The 22,862-nt window shown below is 38.8% G+C and overlaps 1 protein-coding gene across 1 annotated transcript in view; it reads left to right on the top strand.

Moving 5' to 3' along the window:
- LOC149234031 (uncharacterized) overlaps positions 1–21,788 on the top strand; it is a 62,371-nt gene extending 40,583 nt beyond the window's left edge. Inside the window, exon 3 of the mRNA XM_089368129.1 lies at positions 21,492–21,788. Within this exon, the coding sequence (XP_089224255.1) occupies positions 21,492–21,788 (297 nt within the window). The remainder of the gene's footprint in view (positions 1–21,491) is intronic.
- The last annotated feature ends 1,074 nt before the right edge of the window (positions 21,789–22,862 follow it).

Below are 22,862 nucleotides of genomic sequence, written 5' to 3'. Positions count from 1 at the left end.
GAATCTATGAGAGCTTGAAATCTCCTGCACGTCGGACTCTGATGAGGAGATAGAGCGATGGCAGAACTGGTTACACGAGGTAACCATGCTGAACTATAACATGATGACGAGATCACTGTGTTGCGTATCAATGGAGGTAAGGAAACTACCTACTTATGATGGGTTAAGTGAGGTAGATGACTTCTTGAATAGATTTGAAAGAATGGTGCCGAAACAACAACATTTCGAAGCCTTGAAATGGGTACTGCACGCTACACTCGCGAGGTGGTGGGGTATGCACCAAGGAAGCTTCGGGGACTAGTGTGAATGAAGGAGAACGATGCACATACGATTTGGGAAGCCTTAGATGCAATTAATAGACAATATTTCCAGATGACACAGTCCGTGCGCCCACATGTCCGGATGGATACAGGCATATGGTACAAAACCTGCACGGATGCACACAGTCTTCGCGTTAGGAGACACAGTCAGTAAGCATGTGTGGGCAAGGCAATGGCGTGAACGACCCATCTGGTTGAAACCACATAGTATGGAAATACCAAGTGCATAGAAGGTTATCCACGCAGAAGCCTTTAACGAAGTATGCGAAGCATTGAACAAGGTACACAGTGCACAATGGATTGATTGGGCCCTGTGCGTACCTGTTGGGTCCCTATAATACTAGTGATTACCCCATTACTATTGTAGTTATACCCCTTATTTATATTGTTGTGCCCATATTACCCCCATATTGTTATTTCTGTGCCCCATAGAATCCCTCTATTGTTATTTTTGTGGCTTTATATTATTATTGTTAGGTCGGCTGGATTATATTATGACTCCTTAGACTCCTATATATAGAAAGGAGGTTTTGTCATTTGTATCATCCAAGAATTGTTCATTTATGTAATGTAAAGGAGGTTGCCCCCTTGAAGAGGCTTAATTCTAAGGCGTGGATCTCTCTTTTCTATCTTTTTGTGAGCCGGTTACATAACATTTGGTATCAGAGCTTTGGATTCTAGGGTTTCGCTGCTCCAAACAGGTCATCGTGGAATTTTCGCTATAACTTTTTTTCTGTAACGTTTCAGAAGTCGAAAAAAAAACCCATTTGAGAAGAAAGTGCTCTTAACCTTGGGTCCAAATTTCAGAGCTCTTCGCGTGATATTTGAGGAGATATGATCTGAGGAAGTTGGTCTTTTTGCAGACTCCTGAATTACATTCAAAACAGGTGACCTGGGGAAAATCATCATAACTTTCTCTCTGGGGATCGGATTGAAATTTTGTAAGAAGGTACAGAAATAGGACGGACTGTAGTTTCTTTTATGTGAGTTTCAGATCCAAAGGTTGAAACAGTGACACGTGGCACATCGTACAATTTCGCTCTATTGAACTAGTCTAAAAGCAAGTCACTGCGGGAGATTTCACATAACTCTTCCTTGGAGAATCCAATTTGGGTCAGACTTGTGGCATTAGAAAGAGGACACAGAAGGCTACTACAGGTTGCAACTTCAGAATTGAATGATCTGAAATTACAGAGATACATCAGATTCAATATCAGGCTTCTATAAAGTGAAAAAATGTGTGTAGTTTTTTTTTAAATTTTTGTGTAAGCTTGGTTTAATGGAATTCAAAGGGCATAGTAAAGCATTATTATCAGTAACTGATGCCCCGAGGAAAGAAAATGCAAACACCTAGTAAGGAACCTGAAAGCTCTAGCATGACTCATGAAGAAGAGGAAGAAATGCTACATGATATATCAAAATTACAAGAACAAGTGCAACTAATGTCACGCTCACAAAAGCTAACAGAAGCTAAGATAAATGGTGTGGAATCTAAGATAAATGGCATGGAATCTAAGATAAAGGGCATGAAAGCTAAGATGGATGATTTGAAGACGGATTTGAAGACAGATTAGAAGACAGATTTAAAGACAGACATGGCAGATTTGAAGACAGATTTGACAAATTTTCTACAAGAAATACTTACTAATGGTGAAAAGGGTGTAAAGGAAACTCATGATGTGAACAAAAGTAATGTTAATCATGATTCCATAGACTCTAATGTTGGATCGAAGACCCACCATATTCCAAAAATTGATATGGGGAAGTTTGATGGCAAGGATCCCGCCACATGGATATTACAGATGGAGCAGTTCTTCGATCTCAATAATGTGCAAAACACACAAAAGGTACGTATGGCAACTGTATATTTGGAACCAAATCAATTTGCATGGTATCAATGGCTTTGCTCTCGTAAACAATTTATCACTTGGGCAATTTTTACGGAAGAATTGATAGCACATTATGAAGATACAAAAAGCAACACTTTTTTAGCCAATTGATAAGTCTCAAACAAAAGGGTTCAGTAATGGAGCACATTTAGGAGTTCCAAAAATTGAACATAAGGGTAAAAGATATTCCGGAGGAGCATAGGATTGATGTGTTTATAGGGTCTTTAAAGGACAATATCCAACATGATGTTCACCTTTGGGAACCTGATTCATTAGAGAAGGCATTCAGGTTAGCAAGAAAAATGGAAAGCAAAATTATGGCAACTAGGAAGCATACCACTCACAACTATAAAGACGGAAGTGTTGTTGCCCCTAGTCTTCCACAACCTATAAGGTTGACACCACAACAATTGGAAGAAAAAATAGCAAAAGGGCTTTGTTACAGTTGTGATAGCAAATACACTAAAGGTCATAAGTGTGCTGAGAAGAAATTATTCTACATAGATTGTGAAGAGGAAGAAGAAAAGGAGCAAGAAAGGTCAAAAGAAGAAGATATACTCCAGGAACAAAGCCTAGATGAAGAACAAATAAATCTGACCATATCTTGTAATGCATTGGCGGGAATTACCACTCCTCAAACCATCAAGATAGAAGGACAAATCAAGAAGAAAAAGGTAATAGTGTTGATTGATTCAGGAAGCACCCACAATTTTATTCATTGTAGGGTAGCAAAAGAATTGAATTGCTTCCTATATCCAGCACCAAAGTGTCAAGTGATGATTGCAAATGGAGGAACAATAAATTGCTCTGGAAAGTGCCATAATATCAAGCTATCCATGGGAGAATATGTATTGACTAGCCCAATGCTTTCCATTCCAATGGGAGGTGCTGATGTTGTACTAGGAGTCCAATGGCTACAATCCTTGGGTACAATAGCTTTTAATTTTCAAGAAATTTTCATCAAACTTTCTACGGAAGGAAAGGAAGTTGAATTAAGGGGTATTGCAGGGAAACCAGGAAAGATAATCAGCTCTAATGGCATGACTAAGCTTCTTAAAAAGGAGCAAAGAGGTGTAATTGCACAATTATGTTCGCTAGATGTTTCCACATTAGAATCATCTATTTCTCCAGATCTCCAAAATGTCCTGGAAAATCATTCCAAGGTATTTGAGACTCCCAAAGGTCTCCCACCTATGCATGATCATGATCATGCTATTCATATGATTCCAGGAAGTGTTCCTCCAAACATCAGGCCGTACAGATATCCCTATGCCCAAAAAAGTGAAATTGAATGTATGGTTGCAGAAATGCTAGAGGCTGGTATAATTCAACCAAGTCAAAGTTCTTTCTCAGCTCCAGTAGTATTGGTGCACAAGAAGGATGGATCATGGCGCATGTGTCCGGATTATAGGGAGCTCAACAAGCTCACTATTAAAGATAAGTTCCCCATTCCTGTTATTGATGAATTATTGGATGAATTGCATGGATCAATTTACTTCACCAAGTTGGATCTTCGTTCAGGATATCATCAAATCAGAATGAAGATTGAATACATTCCGAAAACGACATTTAGAACTCATGAGGGTCATTATGAATTTTTGGTCATGCCTTTTGGCCTTCCCAATGCACCTTCAACATTTCAAGGTTTGATGAATTCAATTTTCAAACCATTCCTTAGAAAATTTGTGTTAGTATTTTTTGATGATATACTAATCTACAGCAAGTCTTGGAAGGATCATGTTGAACATGTTGACAGGGTGCTACAACTATTGGAGGAGAAACAATTATATGCAAAAAGATCCAAATGTTTCTTTGGAGTCCAGGAGGTGGAATATTTGGGTCATATTGTATCTCATGAAGGAGTTAAGGTAGACCCTAGCAAAATTAAAGCCATTAAGGAATGGAAAATCCCCACATCCATAAAGCATCTGCGAGGATTTATTGGGTTGACAGGGTATTATCGCAAGTTTGTTAAGAATTATGGGAGAATAGCAGCACCTCTAACAACATTATTGAAGAAAGATTCATTTTCATGGACTTCGGAAGCAACAAAGGCCTTTGAACATCTTAAAGAGGCAATGTGCCAAGCACCGGTCTTAGCTACGCCGGACTTCACAAAAACCTTTATTGTGGAATGTGATGCTTCAGGAAATGGAATTGGTGCTGTTCTAATGCAAGATGAAAGACCCATTGCTTTTGAAAGTCGTCCAATCAAGGGAAAGTTTTTAAGCAAAGCTATTTATGAGAAGGAAATGTTGGCAATACTCCATGCACTTAAGAAATGGCGACCCTACCTAACGGGAAGACACTTCAAGGTAAAAACGGATCATGATAGCCTTAAATACTTTTTAGAACAAAGATTATCCTCTGAAGAGCAACAAAAGTGGGTCACAAAGATGTTGGGTTATGACTTTGAAATCATCTACAAAAAAGGGAAGCAAAATGTGGTGGCAGATGCACTCTCAAGAAAGGATGAGGATGTGGAAGCATTGTTGTGTGCCATTTCTATTATCCAACTAGATTGGATAAACGAAGCAAGGGAGGAATGGAAGAACGACGAAGAAGTGTGGGCACTTATTCGAAAGCTACAACAAGATTCTAGTACTTCTGATACATTTAGCTGGCAAAATGATTCATTATGGTACAAAGATCGCTTATACCTCTGTAAGAATTACCAGCTAAAACAAAAGATTAAGGAATTTAGACTTTTGTGATCCATAACATTGTTAAGATAATCTTCGGCAAAATCACATAACCAGACTTTTGTCGACGCGTTTCGAACCAACCAGTGTGGTTCATCGTCAGGACAAGTTGAAGATCTAAACCTCTCAATACTATCCGTGGCTCCCTCAGGTCTGTGAAAGACCCGATTGACCCTAAAGACATGAAGGGCGTCTATGTCATTCCTTGTTCCTGTGGGACCCCTTATATTGGTGAGACTGGTCGCTCTATCAATCAACGGATCAGCGAGCATTCGGCGGATTTAAGACATGGTAGGACCAAGTCCTCGGCCCTGGCTGAGCATGCTGGGAAGACTATGCATCATGTATGTATAGAGGAGGCTCAAGTCATTGCCAAAGTTGCGCAGTTTCACCATCGAAAATTCAGAGAGGCCCTGGAGATCGAGAAAAGGCCAGTAAATCTTAATAGGGATGATGGATGGAAGATCAGCAGTTGCTGGGTCCCAGCCTTATCGTCCTAGCCTCCTCATTCCCCTGTCTTTTGGTTTTAGGTTTCTATCTTCCCCTTTCCTTGATTTTCTTTTAACAGTTTTGTCTGATTATTCTGGAGTTTTGATTAGTGTGGAATCAGTCTCGGGCTTATAAGTGTATTAACCTTAACCTTTTTATGATACTATTAGGCATTTACTATTTTCATAAATTTAGTAATTATACCTTGATAATTGATTCTTTGATTAATTGAGTTTCCCTTTAACTAATGTCTAATACGACCCCCCCCTTTTTTAATCCTTATAAATTTGTTGACCTTATAACCGAATTGACTTTAATATCTTTTAGATAAATAAAATTTGAATAAATATCGACTATTAATAGAACCTTACCTTAGATTTTAAGGATAAGTTATGATTGACCAATGATTTTAGTTATATTCTTAAGAATAATCATTCAACCCTATAAGTAATAATTTACCTAAGGGCTAAGTTACCTCTAATATTTTTGAATAAAAAATTATTGAACTAATATGGATTAGTTGACCATTAAAGGAATAATACTATTATGAATTAACTTGGACCTTACCCTTAATTATGGCATTTCCTAGGATAACAAAACTCTAGGAAGAATAATGTTTTAACAATTTGTTAATTTAGGAGTTATTGATTATTCGATAAGCATATATTATAAGTTTAATACCATTATATTTTAAATAATAAATAACTAACTTACCAATGGACCATTAAGAAATTATTACATAATTATCCAATGTAACTAAATTATATAAAAATGGTAGTGAATTAGTACATAATAATTAGATAGCAATTGAATAATAGTAAATCATTTAATATATACTATATAATGACCATGATAATTGAAATAATATTAAACTAACAAATGAATTCAATTACATATATATATTTTATTATTATTATTATTAAATAAATATATTATTAATAATAATTAGTTAGTAATATAATTAAATAATAATAAATCAATTAAAAACATATATATAATGACCATTATAATTAATAGATCCTCTTAATATTCGAAATATATATCGAATTTTAAATTAATTTAATTAAATAATAATTGAATAATATTAAATCATTGAATATATATTAGATAATGACCATTATAATTAAAATATTAATATTATCCTTAAATTAACAAATAAACTCCTTATTTACCTATTTTATCTATTTCTTTAAATATTAATTAAATATTTGAGTAGTTTGACCAGGTTCATTAAGTCAAATTAGCCGTTACCTTATAGCTGTTGGAGTCTCTGCACACTCTATTTAATCGAGCTAAGCCTGTTTAGATCTTCAACTTGTCCTGACGATGAACCACACTGGTTGGTTCGAAACGCGTCGACAAAAGTCTGGTTATGTGATTTTGCCGAAGATTATCTTAACAAAACAAAAGATTCTTATGGAATTGCACACTTCTCCCTTAGGAGGGCACTCAGGATTTTTAAAAACTTACCACAGGGTTAAGAAGGAATTTTTTTGGGATGGCCTTAAATCAGATATTCAAAAGTTTGTGGCGGAATGTCTGGTTTGCCAGCAAAATAAAGTTGAAACAATTAAGACACCGGGTCTATTACAACCTTTACCCATTCCAAGCCAACGTTGGGAGGAGGTTTCGATGGATTTTATCACAGGTTTACCCAAGTCTGAGGGAAAGAGTGTCATCATGGTGGTAGTTGACAGACTTACCAAGTATGCACACTTTTGTGCATTATCACATCCATGTAAAGCCAGTACAGTTTCTACTGCATTTATGGAAACAGTTCAAAAGCTACATGGAAACCCAAAGATTATTGTAAGTGACAGAGATCCCATTTTCACTGGAAATTTTTGGACAGAATTATTTTCTTGTCTTGGTACTCAGTTAGCTCATAGCTCATCTTATCATCCTCAATCTAATGGGCAAACTGAGATAGTAAACAAATGTTTGGAAGGATATCTTCGTTGCTTTGTATCTGATAAACAGACACAATGGGTCAAATGGTTGCCTCTGGCTGAATGGTGGTATAACACTTCCTTCCATACAACAACAAAAATGACCCCATTTATGGCACTTTATGGGTATCAACCACCATCCATCACATCATATTTAAGAGAAAATTCTAAGGTTCAGGCAGTGGAACATCACATCGAACATCAACAACAAGTCCTCCAACTCTTAAAGGATAACCTCGTGTTGGCACAAAATAGAATGAAACAACAGGCAGATCAACATCGCAGTGAAAGAAGTTTTGATGTAGGTGATTGGGTATTCCTACGGCTACAACCATATAAGCAGATGTCCCTAAAGCAAGCTAAGAAGGATAATAAATTATCACCAAAGTATTATGGTCCGTACAAGGTGTTGCAAAAGATTGGTACTATGGCATACAAATTGGAGCTTCCTACAGCTTCTCGATTGCACCCAGTTTTCCATGTTTCATGTTTAAAGAAGGTTATAGATGACAAGCTCCCAATTCAAACAATATTGCCAGAACTTGACGAGGAAGGAAAAATTATATTGGAACCGGAAGCAGTCACAGAAACAAGAACTCGACAGCTATGAAATCGATCAATTTCAGAGTATCTTATCAAGTGGAAGAACTTATCCACTGAAGATTCCACATGGGAGGATGAGAATTTTATGCAGAAGTATCCAGAACTACTCAAGCGTTGAGGACAACACTTTTTTGAAGGAGAGGGGCATGTTGGGTCCCTATAATACTAGTGATTACCCCATTACTATTGTAGTTATACCCCTTATTTATATTGTTGTGCCCCTATTACCCCCATATTGTTATTTCTGTGCCCCATAGAATCCCTCTATTGTTATTTTTGTGGCTTTATATTATTATTGTTAGGTCGGCTGGATTATATTGTGACTCCTTAGACTCCTATATATAGAAAGGAGGTTTTGTCATTTGTATCATCCAAGAATTGTTCATTTATGTAATGTAAAGGAGGTTGCCCCCTCGAAGAGGCTGAATTCTAAGGCGTGGATCTCTCTTTTCTATCTTTTTGTGAGCTGGTTTCATAACAGTACTAGTGGTTTAGTGAGCTTATAGGACCATGTGTAAGAAATTGATGGTGTACGCACCTTAGAGGCTAGAGTATGGAGCGAACACTGTAATCCGTATAGAGCATAAAATGACTAGTCCACGCATGGCAGCACCGGCAGATACAACGGTTCACGGAACCTCAGAAGAAGGGGTAGCGCAACTGAACGAAGTAGAACACACAGGACTTGATGAGGAAACCTAATAGGGTGACCTTAGGCTCCAAGAAATTATGAACGATAGGGTGCAATTAGGGGAGAAAAGTGCTCTACTGGAAACAAAAGCCAAGAACCTTGAGGACAGGATCAAGAAGGATTTTCTTGATAAAGAACCTAGGATGACAAAGCAAGGTGTGCACGATAACATGGACGAATTTGGGGACTATTGCTGAGAATTGATTAGCCTGATGCCTTGGATTGGACCACATATTACTAAACGGATCAACCATGGTGGCGCGATGTTGATGATAAAGTGCGCAACATAGCCAATAACAATGAAAGGAGCATATTTTCTAGGAAAACTAATGGGTGACTGGATGAAACCTTATACAGGTGGCGCGACCACCTAAATAATAGTGGGAAGTATAGCCTTAGCGCTCCAGGGAGTTGAAAGGAGGTGCGAGACTATAAACTACTCTACCCGGGAGCTGCACACAGAAGCAAAGTGTCACAAGGTCCACGACTGCGCAAGGGGGCTTGCGCTGTTGCGCGGGTTGCTTGGAAAGTGACCGTCATTATTCACGATGTGATGCTCAACTTGAGACTAAATGGAGCAGGTGGCAGGCATTTAAGACACACTTTATGGGAAATATTTGGGAAATTTTTCCGCCAAGGGAGCATTAATGAACTTGATTTGGGGGGAGCGGTCGAATTCAAATTCAAAAGGCACTATAAATTACAAAGGGCTGCCCAACAAACAACACTTGTCCATTTGTGAATTGAGCTGTTGTATGCCTCATGTATTCTGAGCCAAGATCTATTTGCCCTATGCCGAGTGTTGATTGAGTCCTTGATTATGTGATTGAAAGATTCCTGGACTAGCAAGATGGCAACATCACAACAAGTTAGGGAAATTGCAGAGATGACTGTTGAAGAGGCCACGTAGGCCCTAACTGTGGGGGATGCCACTGAAGGCACCGAGTTTGTGGCAGAAATCCCTAAATCACCACACATGCCGAGGCTAAAGAAAGACAAAATACCGATGATTCCTGTACGTGTGTCCCCTCAAAACACGCTGCGCACCAGGTTAATGATGGAGGAGAAAGGGAAAACCGTTTACTTGGAAACTAGCGAGGAGGAGGAAGACATGGAGGAACTTATAATTGAAGAAGAGAAGGATGAAGGAATGGAGGAAGAAACTGAGCCTGAGCACCCTCCAAAAAAGCTTCCCACCTATATCCCCCCATGGAAGGGGAAGGCAAAAGTGCCTAAGGATCTTGACGAGAGCAAGAGCTCTCTCTAGACTTCGGTCCTCCCAGAGGACATCATCTTTGAAGGCACGCACCTGGGGCGGGTGCCTAACTTGAAATTTGAAGATTGGGATTTCGCTGACCACGAGAAGTTCCCTCATCTAGAGACCACGCAGCTCATGAAGCCCAAGCAGAACACTACAATGGGGGTTATCGAATTGGAGCCACAAAAGTGGTTATGCAGAGTGGAAAAGGTAGGGTTATCAAACCTGCTATGGGTGTCGCATTTCCACCACGCCCAATAACAATATTCATCATCAGGTAGCTTCTCTACCTCGTGCATGGTGGATTTTTATGGCTGGAGGAGCCAATCCCCATCTGGACCACTTAATCCATTGCATTACCCGGCTCCAATGCAAAGGAGAGGACCCCGCAGACATCTCGGAGGGGAAGAGCAGTGACTTGGCCATCACGGAGGCCATGAAGAATAAATACAAACTAGAGAAGAAGAAAAGGGGCTACGCCATATCCAACATCAACAAAAAAGTAGTTAAAGTGGTGACCCAGATACTGGCAAGTAAATTTATATGCAAGTGCTGTGTGGATGAGGTACCCACATCAGTGGTGGCACTTGCTAAGTAGTGCATGGAGAGGGTCCAGTTCAACTGGTCTGAGTTCTTGTGTAAAGAGTTCTTGGAAAATTTCCGTGAGGCCCATGAACAAGGAAAAACATTCCACTATGCATGGCTTCTGCTGTTCATAGTGCTCGTGGAAGGGGAATTTCTGGAGGATAGTTAGTTCTCCACAATTGACAGGGATATACCAGAGGCCACGAAGTACAATTCACTCTGGGTGATGAAGGACGCGAACTAGATCTATGACAGTAAGATATTTTGAGTGTTCATGGAAATGAACATCAGAATGAGGATTAACCATAAGCTGCAGTTATCACCAACTGTCTACAATAGCCTGCAAAGTTTTGCAGAATTTAAAGCAGACCTCCACAACATATATATCAGAGCACGCAAGGACCCGGCCAAGAAATGGAGAGAGTTACCCTTTGTAGCCACGAATTTCGTCATTTTTGATGTACTGGGGACATGGCCGCTAGAGTGGTGTGCCATAGACATCATGGTAATGGAGAAGTTTGCGGTGCAAAAGAAGAAAGAAGAGGCCAAACTACGCATGGTACAATTGGCATAGAATAGAAGGAGAGAAGCAGTGGCAGCAAAAGCACAGGAGGCACAAGACGCTGCACAGAAAACATCATAACAGAAAAAGCTACAACAGTAGAAGCAACATAGGAGGTAGCCAAGAAGGTGCGCGAGGGCCAAAAGTTGCCTTCACGTGGGCAAGAAACAGAGGAAGAGGAGGATGGCATGGACCCACAAACCGCATCAACACAACTAAAGTGCCAGCGCCAAGCGAGCGGATGGGGCCACGCAAGAAGGTCAAGGCATCAAAGTTGTCTATTGACCCAATCACCCTTACTGAGGGTGATCTGCATGAAATCAGTGAGATGGTGCATGACGTCACCTCCGAGGCCCTCCAGAACTTCGTGCAAGAGAATTAGATTATGTTGGGGGCCCTTAGAGCTCAGCTGCAGGAGTTGTAAGTGCACACTCCTCAGGCTGGTACCCTTTCGACCAACCTCACAGTAGGGACAACTACAGTGAAGCAGATGCTACGCGTTTGGACAACAAATACAATAGTGCTGCCAGAAGGGGAACTGGTGATAACAAATGAGGCTGACAGGCCTACGATTAACACACTGAAAGGTATCAGGATCAACATGGTTGCACTACCGCGGGAGACGCTATACGTTCTGCAGGATGGGATTACTACAGAACTACGAGCTAGGAAGAACAACATGCTGCAAGTGCTGAGCGAGAAAAAGATCAACATGGAGTAGTTGAGCTTGCAGTGCGACGAAGTGGTGTCGCAGAATAGGAAGATGGTATAGGTACTAGAAGAAGCCTATCAGATGGTCCCTGAGCTGGCCATCTCAACAGAGGCATACATCCACAGACTAGTAGCAAGGGTGCACAAGGCACGAGAAGAAATGACTAAGGTTCATCTAGAGCTGAACCTTCAGATAGTAGAGTTTCAGTTGAAGGCACAACCGTCCACCCCTCTGGAAGTAAGAGAACAGCACGCCAGTGCTATTACATCAGGGTTGGAAGAGATCGGTAGTGCAACAAGGGATTGCACTAGAATGTTGGAGGAGTCATTTGAGGTCCTCATGAATCTGTAGGAGGACCCTAACATCCAGCACTTAAAGACAGAGGCACGTGATCTCTAGTAGTAGTACAATAGCATCAAAGGAACCATGTAGATGGTGGCCCTCACTTAGAGGCTCGCGTGAACGCAATAGGCCAAAGTGCTGAAAGAGTAAGTGGATGTCGCACGACCCGGAGAAGCAGTTCTGAAGGCACACGTTCAACCTTGGATTGAAGAGGCCTTCACCATTACTACAACAATTGAAGGAAAGCTCACACAAATGCAGGGGACACAACAACGGATGCAAGGAAGCAGTTTCGACACCGCGGTCTCGGAACAACAGGTACATGAGATTCAGTAGGTAGCTGCTTAATGCACTTTCGACCTTGCAGCGGTTTGAGCAAAGTTGGAGGGACTTTGCGTGAATATCTCTGCACTAATAGAGTGACTTGAGGGCGAGTCACGATGTTTATGTTGGGGGCTTGTTGGGCGTGGAATCCCCGCTAAGGCATGTTTTGGGGCTTAAAGCCCAAGTTTTGACCAAGTCCATTGTAAAGGCTTCGTGATTTGTGGGTGCAGTGCGGGAAGTCATAATAGAGTCACAAGGTTGTCCGCCCTTATTTTTGTAATGTAATGTCAGCCTGAAAGATCCACCCATGGTCTGTGGACCATGGGATTGTATAAATAGAGCGAGGCTCTAAGTGTAAAATCAATCAATCAATAGAATATAAGCATGATAAGTCTAAGGGATTGAGTCAAAGTGTAAAGTGTGTCTTTGGGTCATAGAATAGGATAAGGCTTTACAACTGTGTGCGCAGAGTCCTAGTATTCTACAGTTGAGTGTGCGGACCCCTGTAGTTGAGTGTGCAGGGCAGATTGAGTCTGTAACCATGGGAAGAATTAATAAAAGAGAAGTTATACCTTATTTTTGTGTATCTTTTCCTGTTTAATGTATTATTGGGTATGAATTATAAGTTTACTGTTTATTTTCTGCGCGAACTCTTATGAATGTGTTGTATAACTAAATATAACATAAGGCATCCATTTACGTGAAGACAACTAACTGGTGTAAGAAGATAAGTAAGATCTCAGGTGTGACTTAGGGAAATAGTGTAGAGTCCTGCTTTAGCAGTGCAGAAGCCCCTTAGCCCCTAGTTAGGGTTGTATGAGGTGAGTATATCAAGACACGAAGGCCAAGGAAGTGCGTGAAGCAACCTGCGTGAAGGGACTAACAGTTGGAAATTAATCCCTTAGACATCTCCAGGGTGCGGAAACCTAGTTCCAGCACCCCCCCATACTACTTCAGGTGAGACCTCAGTCCGCGCTTCATGGACTGTTGCCGAAAGGGCCAGTATAGGGATTTGCTTGGCTAATTAACTATGTACCTGGGTGAGGCCCCAACAAGCCAACACTTCATTTTTCCTTACTTTATCCAATTGATTTTTCATGGATATGAATTCTTCATGATGTGTTTTCTTGTTTTGATGACAATCCTCCTTTAGCTTGGTGAGTTCCTTATCTCTTTCTTGAACCTAAAGCTTGAATAGGTCAACTTCCTTCCTTGCCTTGTCAAGGTTATGGTCACCATATTGTAATTTCTTCTTAAGCTCCTCATTTTCCTTTTTCAAACTGTTAATATCTTCTAGGGTAGATATACATTTTGCCATGATATTTTATTTGAAGTCTTATTTACTTTCTTCCTCTTCTAGGTCTTCTTTGGCCTTGATATCTTCACTCTTGTTTTCAGCTTCCTTAATGGGTTCTAGATTTCCTTCTTGGTTTCCATCATCTTCTTGACTAGCAATCATGGTCAATGCTCCTTTTGAGTGAAGATCATGAAGTTTGTCCCACATATCTTTTGCTGATGAACATTTTTCTACTTTGGCCTTTATAGGATCTGGTAGCCCATTCAAGATTTCCTTCATCGCTCTTGAATTATACTCCTTGGATTCTCCTTCCATCATGCTTTCATTAATCACTAATTCCCACACTTCATTGCCTTGAGCCATTAAGAAATTCCCCATTCTCATCTTCCATATATCAAAGTTTCCATTGAACAATGCCAAACTTTCCCAATTTTATTGTCTTCGGTTTTCACAGATGAGGAAGAGACACCTTTAGAAGGATTGGAGGATTTATTCCTTGGATTTTACATTTCTCTTCTAAGGACCAATATTCAAGTTGTTAGGATTTGAGTGAAGGTACTGGCTCTAATATCTATTGTTGGAAATACTAAGAGGTGGGTGAATAAATATTTATTTTCAATTTTTATTTTTACCAGTTAGATCAGTTATATTTAGAACACAAAATGAACAATAAGAATAAATACTTTTATTAACTTCTTCTTTGCAATAAATCTAATAAAATATAGTGTAAGGCTTTAACCCTAGATGAAGACACCAATCTTCAATCTCCCAGGCTCCAACCTGTATTTTTCCAAGCACTGACTTGAACTTCCCAAGGCTCCAACCTTGTTACTTTGAGCCACCAACCTCTAGGGTCCAACCCTATCTCTAATACAGGCTTCAACCTGGTCTTCTTGAGGACTCCTATCCTCTAGGGCTCCAACCTTGTCGTCCAAGTCACTAACTTTGTCTCTATGAGGCTCTAACCTCTAGGGATCCAATCCTCAACTTCAATTCGTCTAGATAAGTTTGATGATTCTTTATGGCTCCCAATATCTTCTGCAATGAGCCCTGACAATATCTTCAACACTGCCTTCTACAAATCACTTCATCAATGACAAACTTATCTTCTTAGAAGGTATCACCAATGCTCTTCATGTCACCCAAACAAAACATTCAAGGTTACCTCATAATGAATTCAACAATACATCATGGTCTCCAAGGGTGTTTTCAAGATCAAATCAGGCTTCTCAATAAGATGTCTTCAAATAGCTCCAAGATCCACAAATCTAGGTCTTCAACACTCCAACAATATGTCTTCACTGCATAAGGTTAGGCTTGAAATTCTTGCTCTAAGTGATGCTTTAATTATGCTTCAAGTGGTCTTCTTAGAGCTACCTTCAATGGCTCTACATGGCTAATCTTGCGCTTCCAAGATAAATTTAATAAGACTGTCTCCAATAGTCTCTAGGTGGAGATAAGGATGTCTGCTCTACATTAGCTCAACAAGAAGAATTAGATCAAAGTTCTTGTCAAGAAAATCTACTTCAAAACATTTATGCACAAGGGTCAACGACTACTCCAAATTATACATAAATTTTCTCTAAAAACAATTCTCAGTAATGCTTCAAATAACTATATACAAAATTGTGTTTGTAGCTTCAAGAAGGTCCTCTAAACATGTATGATCTTTAAGAGTGATAAGGTCTTCTTCTGAGTCTACACTTTTATACTCCACACGTCAAAATTTCTGTCATATGTCTGAGGCTATGATAAGTCTAGGACAGAAACACTTCCAAAATGAGGTTTGTAACTGAGCTGCAATAGGTTTGTTCTAAACCCTTATTTCTCCACAGGTCTGAAGCTAAAAGGGAAAATTTTCTTGTTCTAAGCTTCTATAGTTGTTATTGTGGTTTCGAGCCTTCTTACGGGCCTAAACAACACTACTGCAAGCTCCTATAGGAGAGTACCACAAATATACAATTCAAAATTTTGAGATACTGAAAGGCTCCAAGTAGTCAAAAATTTATTACATGTTTTATCTCCATAAATAAATGCAACTCCAAGTTAACACATGTGACTGATCTGAGCTTAACCCAACACAAAATTTGCTAGAATCCGTCCTCCTCAGGTTCAAGAGCATGAGTGACTATACTTATCACAAATCCAAGGTAAAGTGATGGTTGTTATTTGTTTAGAGGTGTAGTCTATCTTCCACATGCAGTAATTTGATGCCCAATCATAGGCCTGAGCACTGAGCCTTTACACAAGTTCGAGCAACTTGTAGATAACTGTAACCACAAATGTCTATACACACCTATCCACAAATGTCTGAACACACCCTCCACAAATGTCTATACACACCTGTCCATAGGTCTGAGTTCTATTTAGGTTTTAATGAGGAAGAGTTTACAAATTTGAGCTTAAGAGATAATCACAGAATTTTCCCAACCAATAATTCCTCCATGACCTCTTTCTCACTTCTTCTTCTTATATTTGATTTCTTCACCGAGTTCTTTGTTTTCTTTACCAAAATTGTTGGAGCTAAAATGGACGATCTTAGATTTATATTTATACATGATTTTCCTTATGAAGAGACGTGTCTGTTGGGTGAAGGAGATCCGACATGTGGAGTAGACTGTAAGTCGACTTACATAAAAAATTATATTACATCTTGTAAAAAAATATTTCCTTGTAGCTTATAGGGAGTTAGAAGAAGTGTGAGAGCTCATTGGAAAGGAGAAATTTCCCTCTACAAGCCTATGATAGTTTCATTCTTAATTAAGGTCATTTCCTCATCAATAAACTTAAATTTTTGAGACTGCCATTCTAATTTTATTCACAATAACTCTTAGTGTATAGGGCTTTTGGTATTCAAGGTAAGGCTCCTTCATTTAAGGCATGACATTAGGATTAGGGATTCTAATTTATATACTTAGGCTTTCAATCTCAATAGGAATTTATGACTTAAGGCATTTGCATTTAAGGTTTCATCATCTTCAACTAGGGCATATTAGGGCATGCATCAACAAGGGATTTAACATTGACATTTGCCACCTAGGGTTTACTTTAGGGATTTACCATTGACATATACCTCATGACCTAGGGAACCCATTGTCTTCAAACTTGTCATCACATAGTTGAATGTCTAGGGTTTCATAATGTTCATTAGGCATCTCAAAGGTTTACAAGATAACACTCCTAGGGTTTGAATGAGGATACAACACAAAGGTTATCAAGAATATTTTCCATCTCCAACATTTCCATATTGACATCAATGAAGACCTTGACCAATAGATTTCAATACCGTTGCCACAACCTTCCTCTCGCATTTCTAGTTTCCCATCATATAAGAAACTAGAACATAACTATTAACCAACTTCAATCAATCTGATTCCACCCACATTTCATATCACATTCATGAGTGGAGACGTCATCGCCGGTTGGTCAAAACTTATGTTCCGAATTAGTTTCTCATGGAATGGTTTACCAAATTTTTGTTGGCACCTATAATAAAATATGTGGCGAAAGGTGGAGTTGTGACTAAAGAGAAAGTAATTTCTCGTGTGCAATATTTGAATTTGGTTTATACCCAATTTGACACTCTCTACGATAAGATGCCAAATGCTTCAAGACATTCACATATTGTTCATACTCTTATGCATGGTAAATAATATCATTCTACTGATGGAATTATTGGTTCTACTAGCATGCATACGATGAGTATATCATCTGGTATTTCTCCACTCGCATTTGCTCAAAACCCTCAATCCCACCCTCTTGCGGCTTTTACTTCCGAGATAAATGTCATTTCATCTAATAAAGTCAAGTCTCAATGACAACCTAGAAGCAAGAAGAAAGGAAGAGGTAAGAAAAAGAAAGATCCGTCTTCACAGGATAAACAAACAAGTCAACCTTCTAATGAGAAACGAAAGCCTAGATATCCTTGCTTGATTTGAAATGAGGAGAAATTTACATGTGACTATCCTCACCGTGCTGAGTTAAATTAATTTCTTAAGTCATCCACTTCTCCGGTAGTGTTGACTGACCTGTTTCTTAATCAAGAGACTCATATGGTTGCTCGGGACCCATCTTTATCTAACATGGTTTTAATGCTTTCCTCTTAAAAGTCGAGATCTGATGATTTGGTAGGTACTCAGAACAAGGATTATGGTAATGCAGATCTACCAGATCGTCAGGCTACTGATCAACCTGCCAGTTCAGTGCCATCCTCGTTAGATTCCACTCTGCCATCGGTTCCTACTGAATTGATTATTAAACCTCCAAAGGGTGTTATTCATAAGTCAACTTTCAACCCTCGTGCAAGAGCCACTCATAATTATAACACTATTGAGGACTTGGCTTAGTTTTCGTCAACTATGTCGACTCTTGAGGTGTTGTAGAACTTCCTTGGCCAAAAGAGGGCTTTACTTTAAACTATCGAATGTATGGATCCATCAGATTCCAATGTTGTTGTTTTCTTTCATGAATATATACCCCTCGGCTTCCAACACAGTTACATTTTATAATCCAAGTCATCATTCGTGATAAGAATATTCATTGTTCTATCATGGATGAGGGATCCTTGACTTGAATTATGTCCATGTCTTGCTGGAAGGCGATTGGTTCTCCTTAACTGAGTCAGTGGCCTACTACATTGAAATCCTTTGATGGGAGAACATACAAATCTTGTGGGATTTTGAACTCCCTTTAGGTTGAATTAGGGGGAAAAATATTTCCATAGAAGTTGAAATTATTGAAGGACCTCTCGATTACAATCTTCTATTTGGACATATGTGGGTTTATGCCATGGTTGTTGTCGTCTCGACTTACTTTCGTATGATCACCTTTCCTCATAAAGGAGGGATTATATCCAAATACCAACTTACCTTTTTCACCTCCGATTCACATGTTACTGGAACTGTCCCTCTTTTGGGGGAAACCTTACAGTCATATCAACATGTCGGAGTTGGATTGTTGAAGGATTCTTTTCTTATGGGGTCCTTTTCACTGCCTCCTCCTCTCCTTCTCGATAGCGCACCTTTGGTAGCCTATATCAACATGATATCATCTTCTACTATCCTGACCGATCTATGGATTGTACTAGATAAAACTGACATCAAAAGTTTTGGTGACCAAATGCTGCTAAGCCCCATTAAGCTAGATTACGAAGCCATTTATTTGGCTTGTGTGATTTCCTCTTTTGATTTTCTTAATTGGGTAGATTGATCATTGGACTATGGTACGTATTTCGATCCATTCTCACTTATATTCCCTACTGACGAAAGCATCATGGAAATCATGATGTCAGATGATGCGTCATGGGATGAACATCACCATCGTTCCTCCTTAACTGATTCCATTGAGGATAGTCTCAGTGATGTATGCTTGCCAAATTCTGTCGACGTTTTACGAATTCCATGTCTATTCATGAGGTCGATTCAGAAAATAACCTTTTGAATATCGAAGAGACAATACCTCTTAATATTTCCATTAAACTAGGTGTTGTTAAAAATCTACACATTGGAGCATCTTGTTCTTCATCCGAGATCAAGATTTATCAAGCCCTTTTTCGTGATTTCCGAGATGCCTTTGCCTGGACCTATGAGGAAATGCTAGGCATCAATCTAAATATCATTGTACATGAAATTAATATGTATCCAAACTAGTCTAACAACGCCTCCATCTGGTCCAACCCAAGAAGGATTATGGTATTAAAGCTGAAGTTTAAAAAAATCTTTGAGCTGGTTTCATATACCCTATTCCTTTAAATGATTGGGTGTCAAATGTAGTTCCTGTCATGAATAAACAGGGCACCATTGAAGTATGTGTCGATTATTGGAATGTGAATTATGCATGTTCGAAGGAAAATTATCCCACCCCATTTATTGACCAGATTGTTGATGACTATGTTGGCTACAAAATTTATTCATTCATGGACGAAGTTTCGGGCTATAATCAAATCAACATTCTCCCAATAGACCAACCTAAAAATTCTTTTATTTGTCCCTGGGCCACTTTCACTATAAGAAACTCTCATTCAGTTTAAACATTATTGGGGCTAGGTTCCAATGTGCCATGGATTATGAATTTAATGATATCAAACACATCGTTCAACCATATTTGGATTACCTCCCCACTCACTCAAAAAATTGGAATGATCACCCCTGCATCTTCGAGCTATTTTCCTTCATTGTAGACATTAAAATATTGGAGTTAACCTACGCAAATGTGTGTTTCGTGTCAGTTATGGTCGGCTTCTAGGTTTTTTCATATCATAACAAAGAATTCATATTGATCCATTGAAAGTACATGCAATTTTCGATTTTCCTACACCTTCTTCACTAGTTTAGATTCAACGACTTCAAGGAAAATCTAACTTCCTATGAAGATTCATCCCTAATTGTGCTGAAATAACCAAAGGAGTCACTCGTTTGCTGAAAAAAGGGATTCCCTTCTAGTGGGATGATGCAACTCAGAAAGAGTTTGATGCCTTAAAATATGTACTGGTTCAGGCATCTCTTCTATACCCCCCTGACTATCAACATGATTAGTTACTGTATCTTGCTGCTACCATTTCTACTATAGCAATGATATTAGTCCAAGAAGATGATTCAAGGACTAAACATCCCATTTACTATCTGAGTGAAAATCTTAATGATACTGAGTTTTGATATTCCCAGTAGAAAAGTTGGCTTTGGTGGTTATTCAAGACATCTAAAGATTTCTCCATTACATATTGCTTCAGAAAACTATGGCTGTTTCAGATTGCAACCCTATGGTATACATTTTGTCATGTAAATTTTTGGGGGGAAATTACAAAATTTGTGCCCGATACACATATGGCATACATCGCCCATATAAAAACTACATGCAAAGATCTAAGTAGACAAATCAAAGGTGTTCATGATAGAATTACACTACATGAGCCATCTTGCATAATAGTCGACTGATATGACTAGGCACTCCTATGGTGTATTGCTCAAGTCACAGTGGAAGTTAGTCAACTGGGGTATCATCAATTCCATGTGTCACCTTCCATGTGGCGCTCTACCTTAGATAGGATGTTATGAATATAAATTATATAAAATAAAATAAATAGAAATAAATGTAAATAATAATGATTATTTGAAATAATCATTAGTTAAGTGAAAAGGCATGTCTAAAAGACATGTCTAATCATGAAAGGACACCAGCCTAGGTATAAAAGTAGGGCCTCATTATAACATTCATCATCACTTGTACATTTTACATATTAATAAATTATTATTACAAATACCTTTGTGTATGTTAACATTTAAAGTCAACAAGCTATAAGTTTTGTCACTTCAGTGGTATCAGAGACATGCAAGTCCTTGAAAGTTATCTGGAACAAAATATAACCATGCGAGTCTTTGAACGTTGTTGGCCGCACAATATGCTATTAAATTTTCACCCTGAATTCATTGAGTAGTGTAGTAAAATTCAAGAAAATATTTAGCAATGGGAAGAATCATATGCAAAAGTTAAAGCACATATAAAGGAAATCGATAATAAGGAAGATGATAGCGACAGTGAAGAAATGAAACAAGGTGAAGCAGAAGAAGAAGATTTTGACCAGAATGATGATAATGAGAATGAAGATGTAATAGATAATAATGAAGATGAAAATGATGTCGATGAAGACTATGTAAGTCAAGATGATGATCCAGATGAAGATGTTGTGAATATATACTATCTTGAAAAACAAGAAGATGCAAAATATCATAATAATGAGGAAAATTCTAAAGAATACATTGATGATTTTTAGGATGGAAAACCTTTACGTCATGAGGTATATATATTTCCAAAAGGAGCTACAAGATATACATTGGCTAGAGGTTCAAAAGAAAGTTGCAATTTGCTGCCTACTAGCAAATTTATTCAGCCTAAAGAATCTACGCAAACAGAATTTGTGAAGTCTGGGCATGATTCCAATGAAGCCGATATAGATCAAGATGATGATCCAGATGAAGTTGATCTTGATGTGGAAAGAGAGGACACATGTTTAGGGGATAGTGGCATTATTTTTCTGTTGCTTGAAGATGTTCAGTGGGATGTTGAGTGAGCCAGATTGCAGAGTCTAGTAAATACTATTCCATCTGGTTCGAAGTTTCCCCTTCTCATCATCAACTCCAAAAATTGTGAAGAGAGCATGCCACAAAATCAACAACTAATTGGATCTATGCATGCTAAGATAGAAAGGGAGTTGGTTCTTTGTTTGGACAAGACAAAAATTGGCAGCCTGTCAATAATTTCTATTACAGAAAATGAGGCTAGTGGTGCTAGAGGAGGCTTCTTTAATGATGGGCGTTTAAGAGATGGTTTGCTGTGGCTTGCCTCTCAAGCTCCTGTGCAACCAAGTGTATATCCCTCAGATCTTAGAGGACTTATTCAGAAGTATTTGAATAACTATTTGGCTGTCCTCTTAAACATGAAGCCCTCAGAAGTGATACCTAACAATTGTATCCATGCTTTCAATGAATCCTTAGATAGGACTGCACATGACATATCAAATGCAACACAAAATAGCCATCCTCATTGGCCCCCTCCTGAAATTAGTTTGCTTGATAAAACTACAAAGAATAGAATACCTGTAAACTCTTTTCTACCCAAATCTGGCTGGAACATAGCTTCCAACATCTATTCCATTCTTTAGGTCTTGGAGGTTTATAGGATTTCCCACTTTCCTGTTGTCAATTCAAACAACATTTTCTATGGGACATGGGAGCATGGTGTTTATTTAGGATTAAACCCTAGAAGGACCGAATGCTCTGAGATCCGTGAGCTAAAACCCTATTTTAAGAAACTTTTGAATGATTATTTGATGTATATTGGTTTCATAAAGGAAAATGATATGATGTCATTGAAGGAAGCTAATATAATGTTACAGAAGGGTGTTTTCCTTGAACATAGTGGATTGAGATATGCCATTATGCCAAAATGGGTTACTATATTTCAAAGAATTTTCAACTGGAGGCTAATGCTTCTCGTTAGTGAGCCTCCCTTAGTTATCTATGTTTCAAAACCACATAACACTACATATGTCAATCAAGTCCTTCTTGGCTCGAGTTGTGCAACACACCAAGGGCCTTCACTGGATGAAATGATTTAGCTGAGTATCCCATGTAATCCAACTGTC

Source organism: Pinus tabuliformis, chromosome 8, assembly GCF_031772625.1.
Source record: "Pinus tabuliformis cultivar Carrire ecotype Pingquan chromosome 8, CPIR1, whole genome shotgun sequence".
NCBI lineage: Eukaryota > Viridiplantae > Streptophyta > Pinopsida > Pinales > Pinaceae > Pinus > Pinus tabuliformis.
This window is presented reverse-complemented; position numbering and strand designations above follow the sequence as displayed.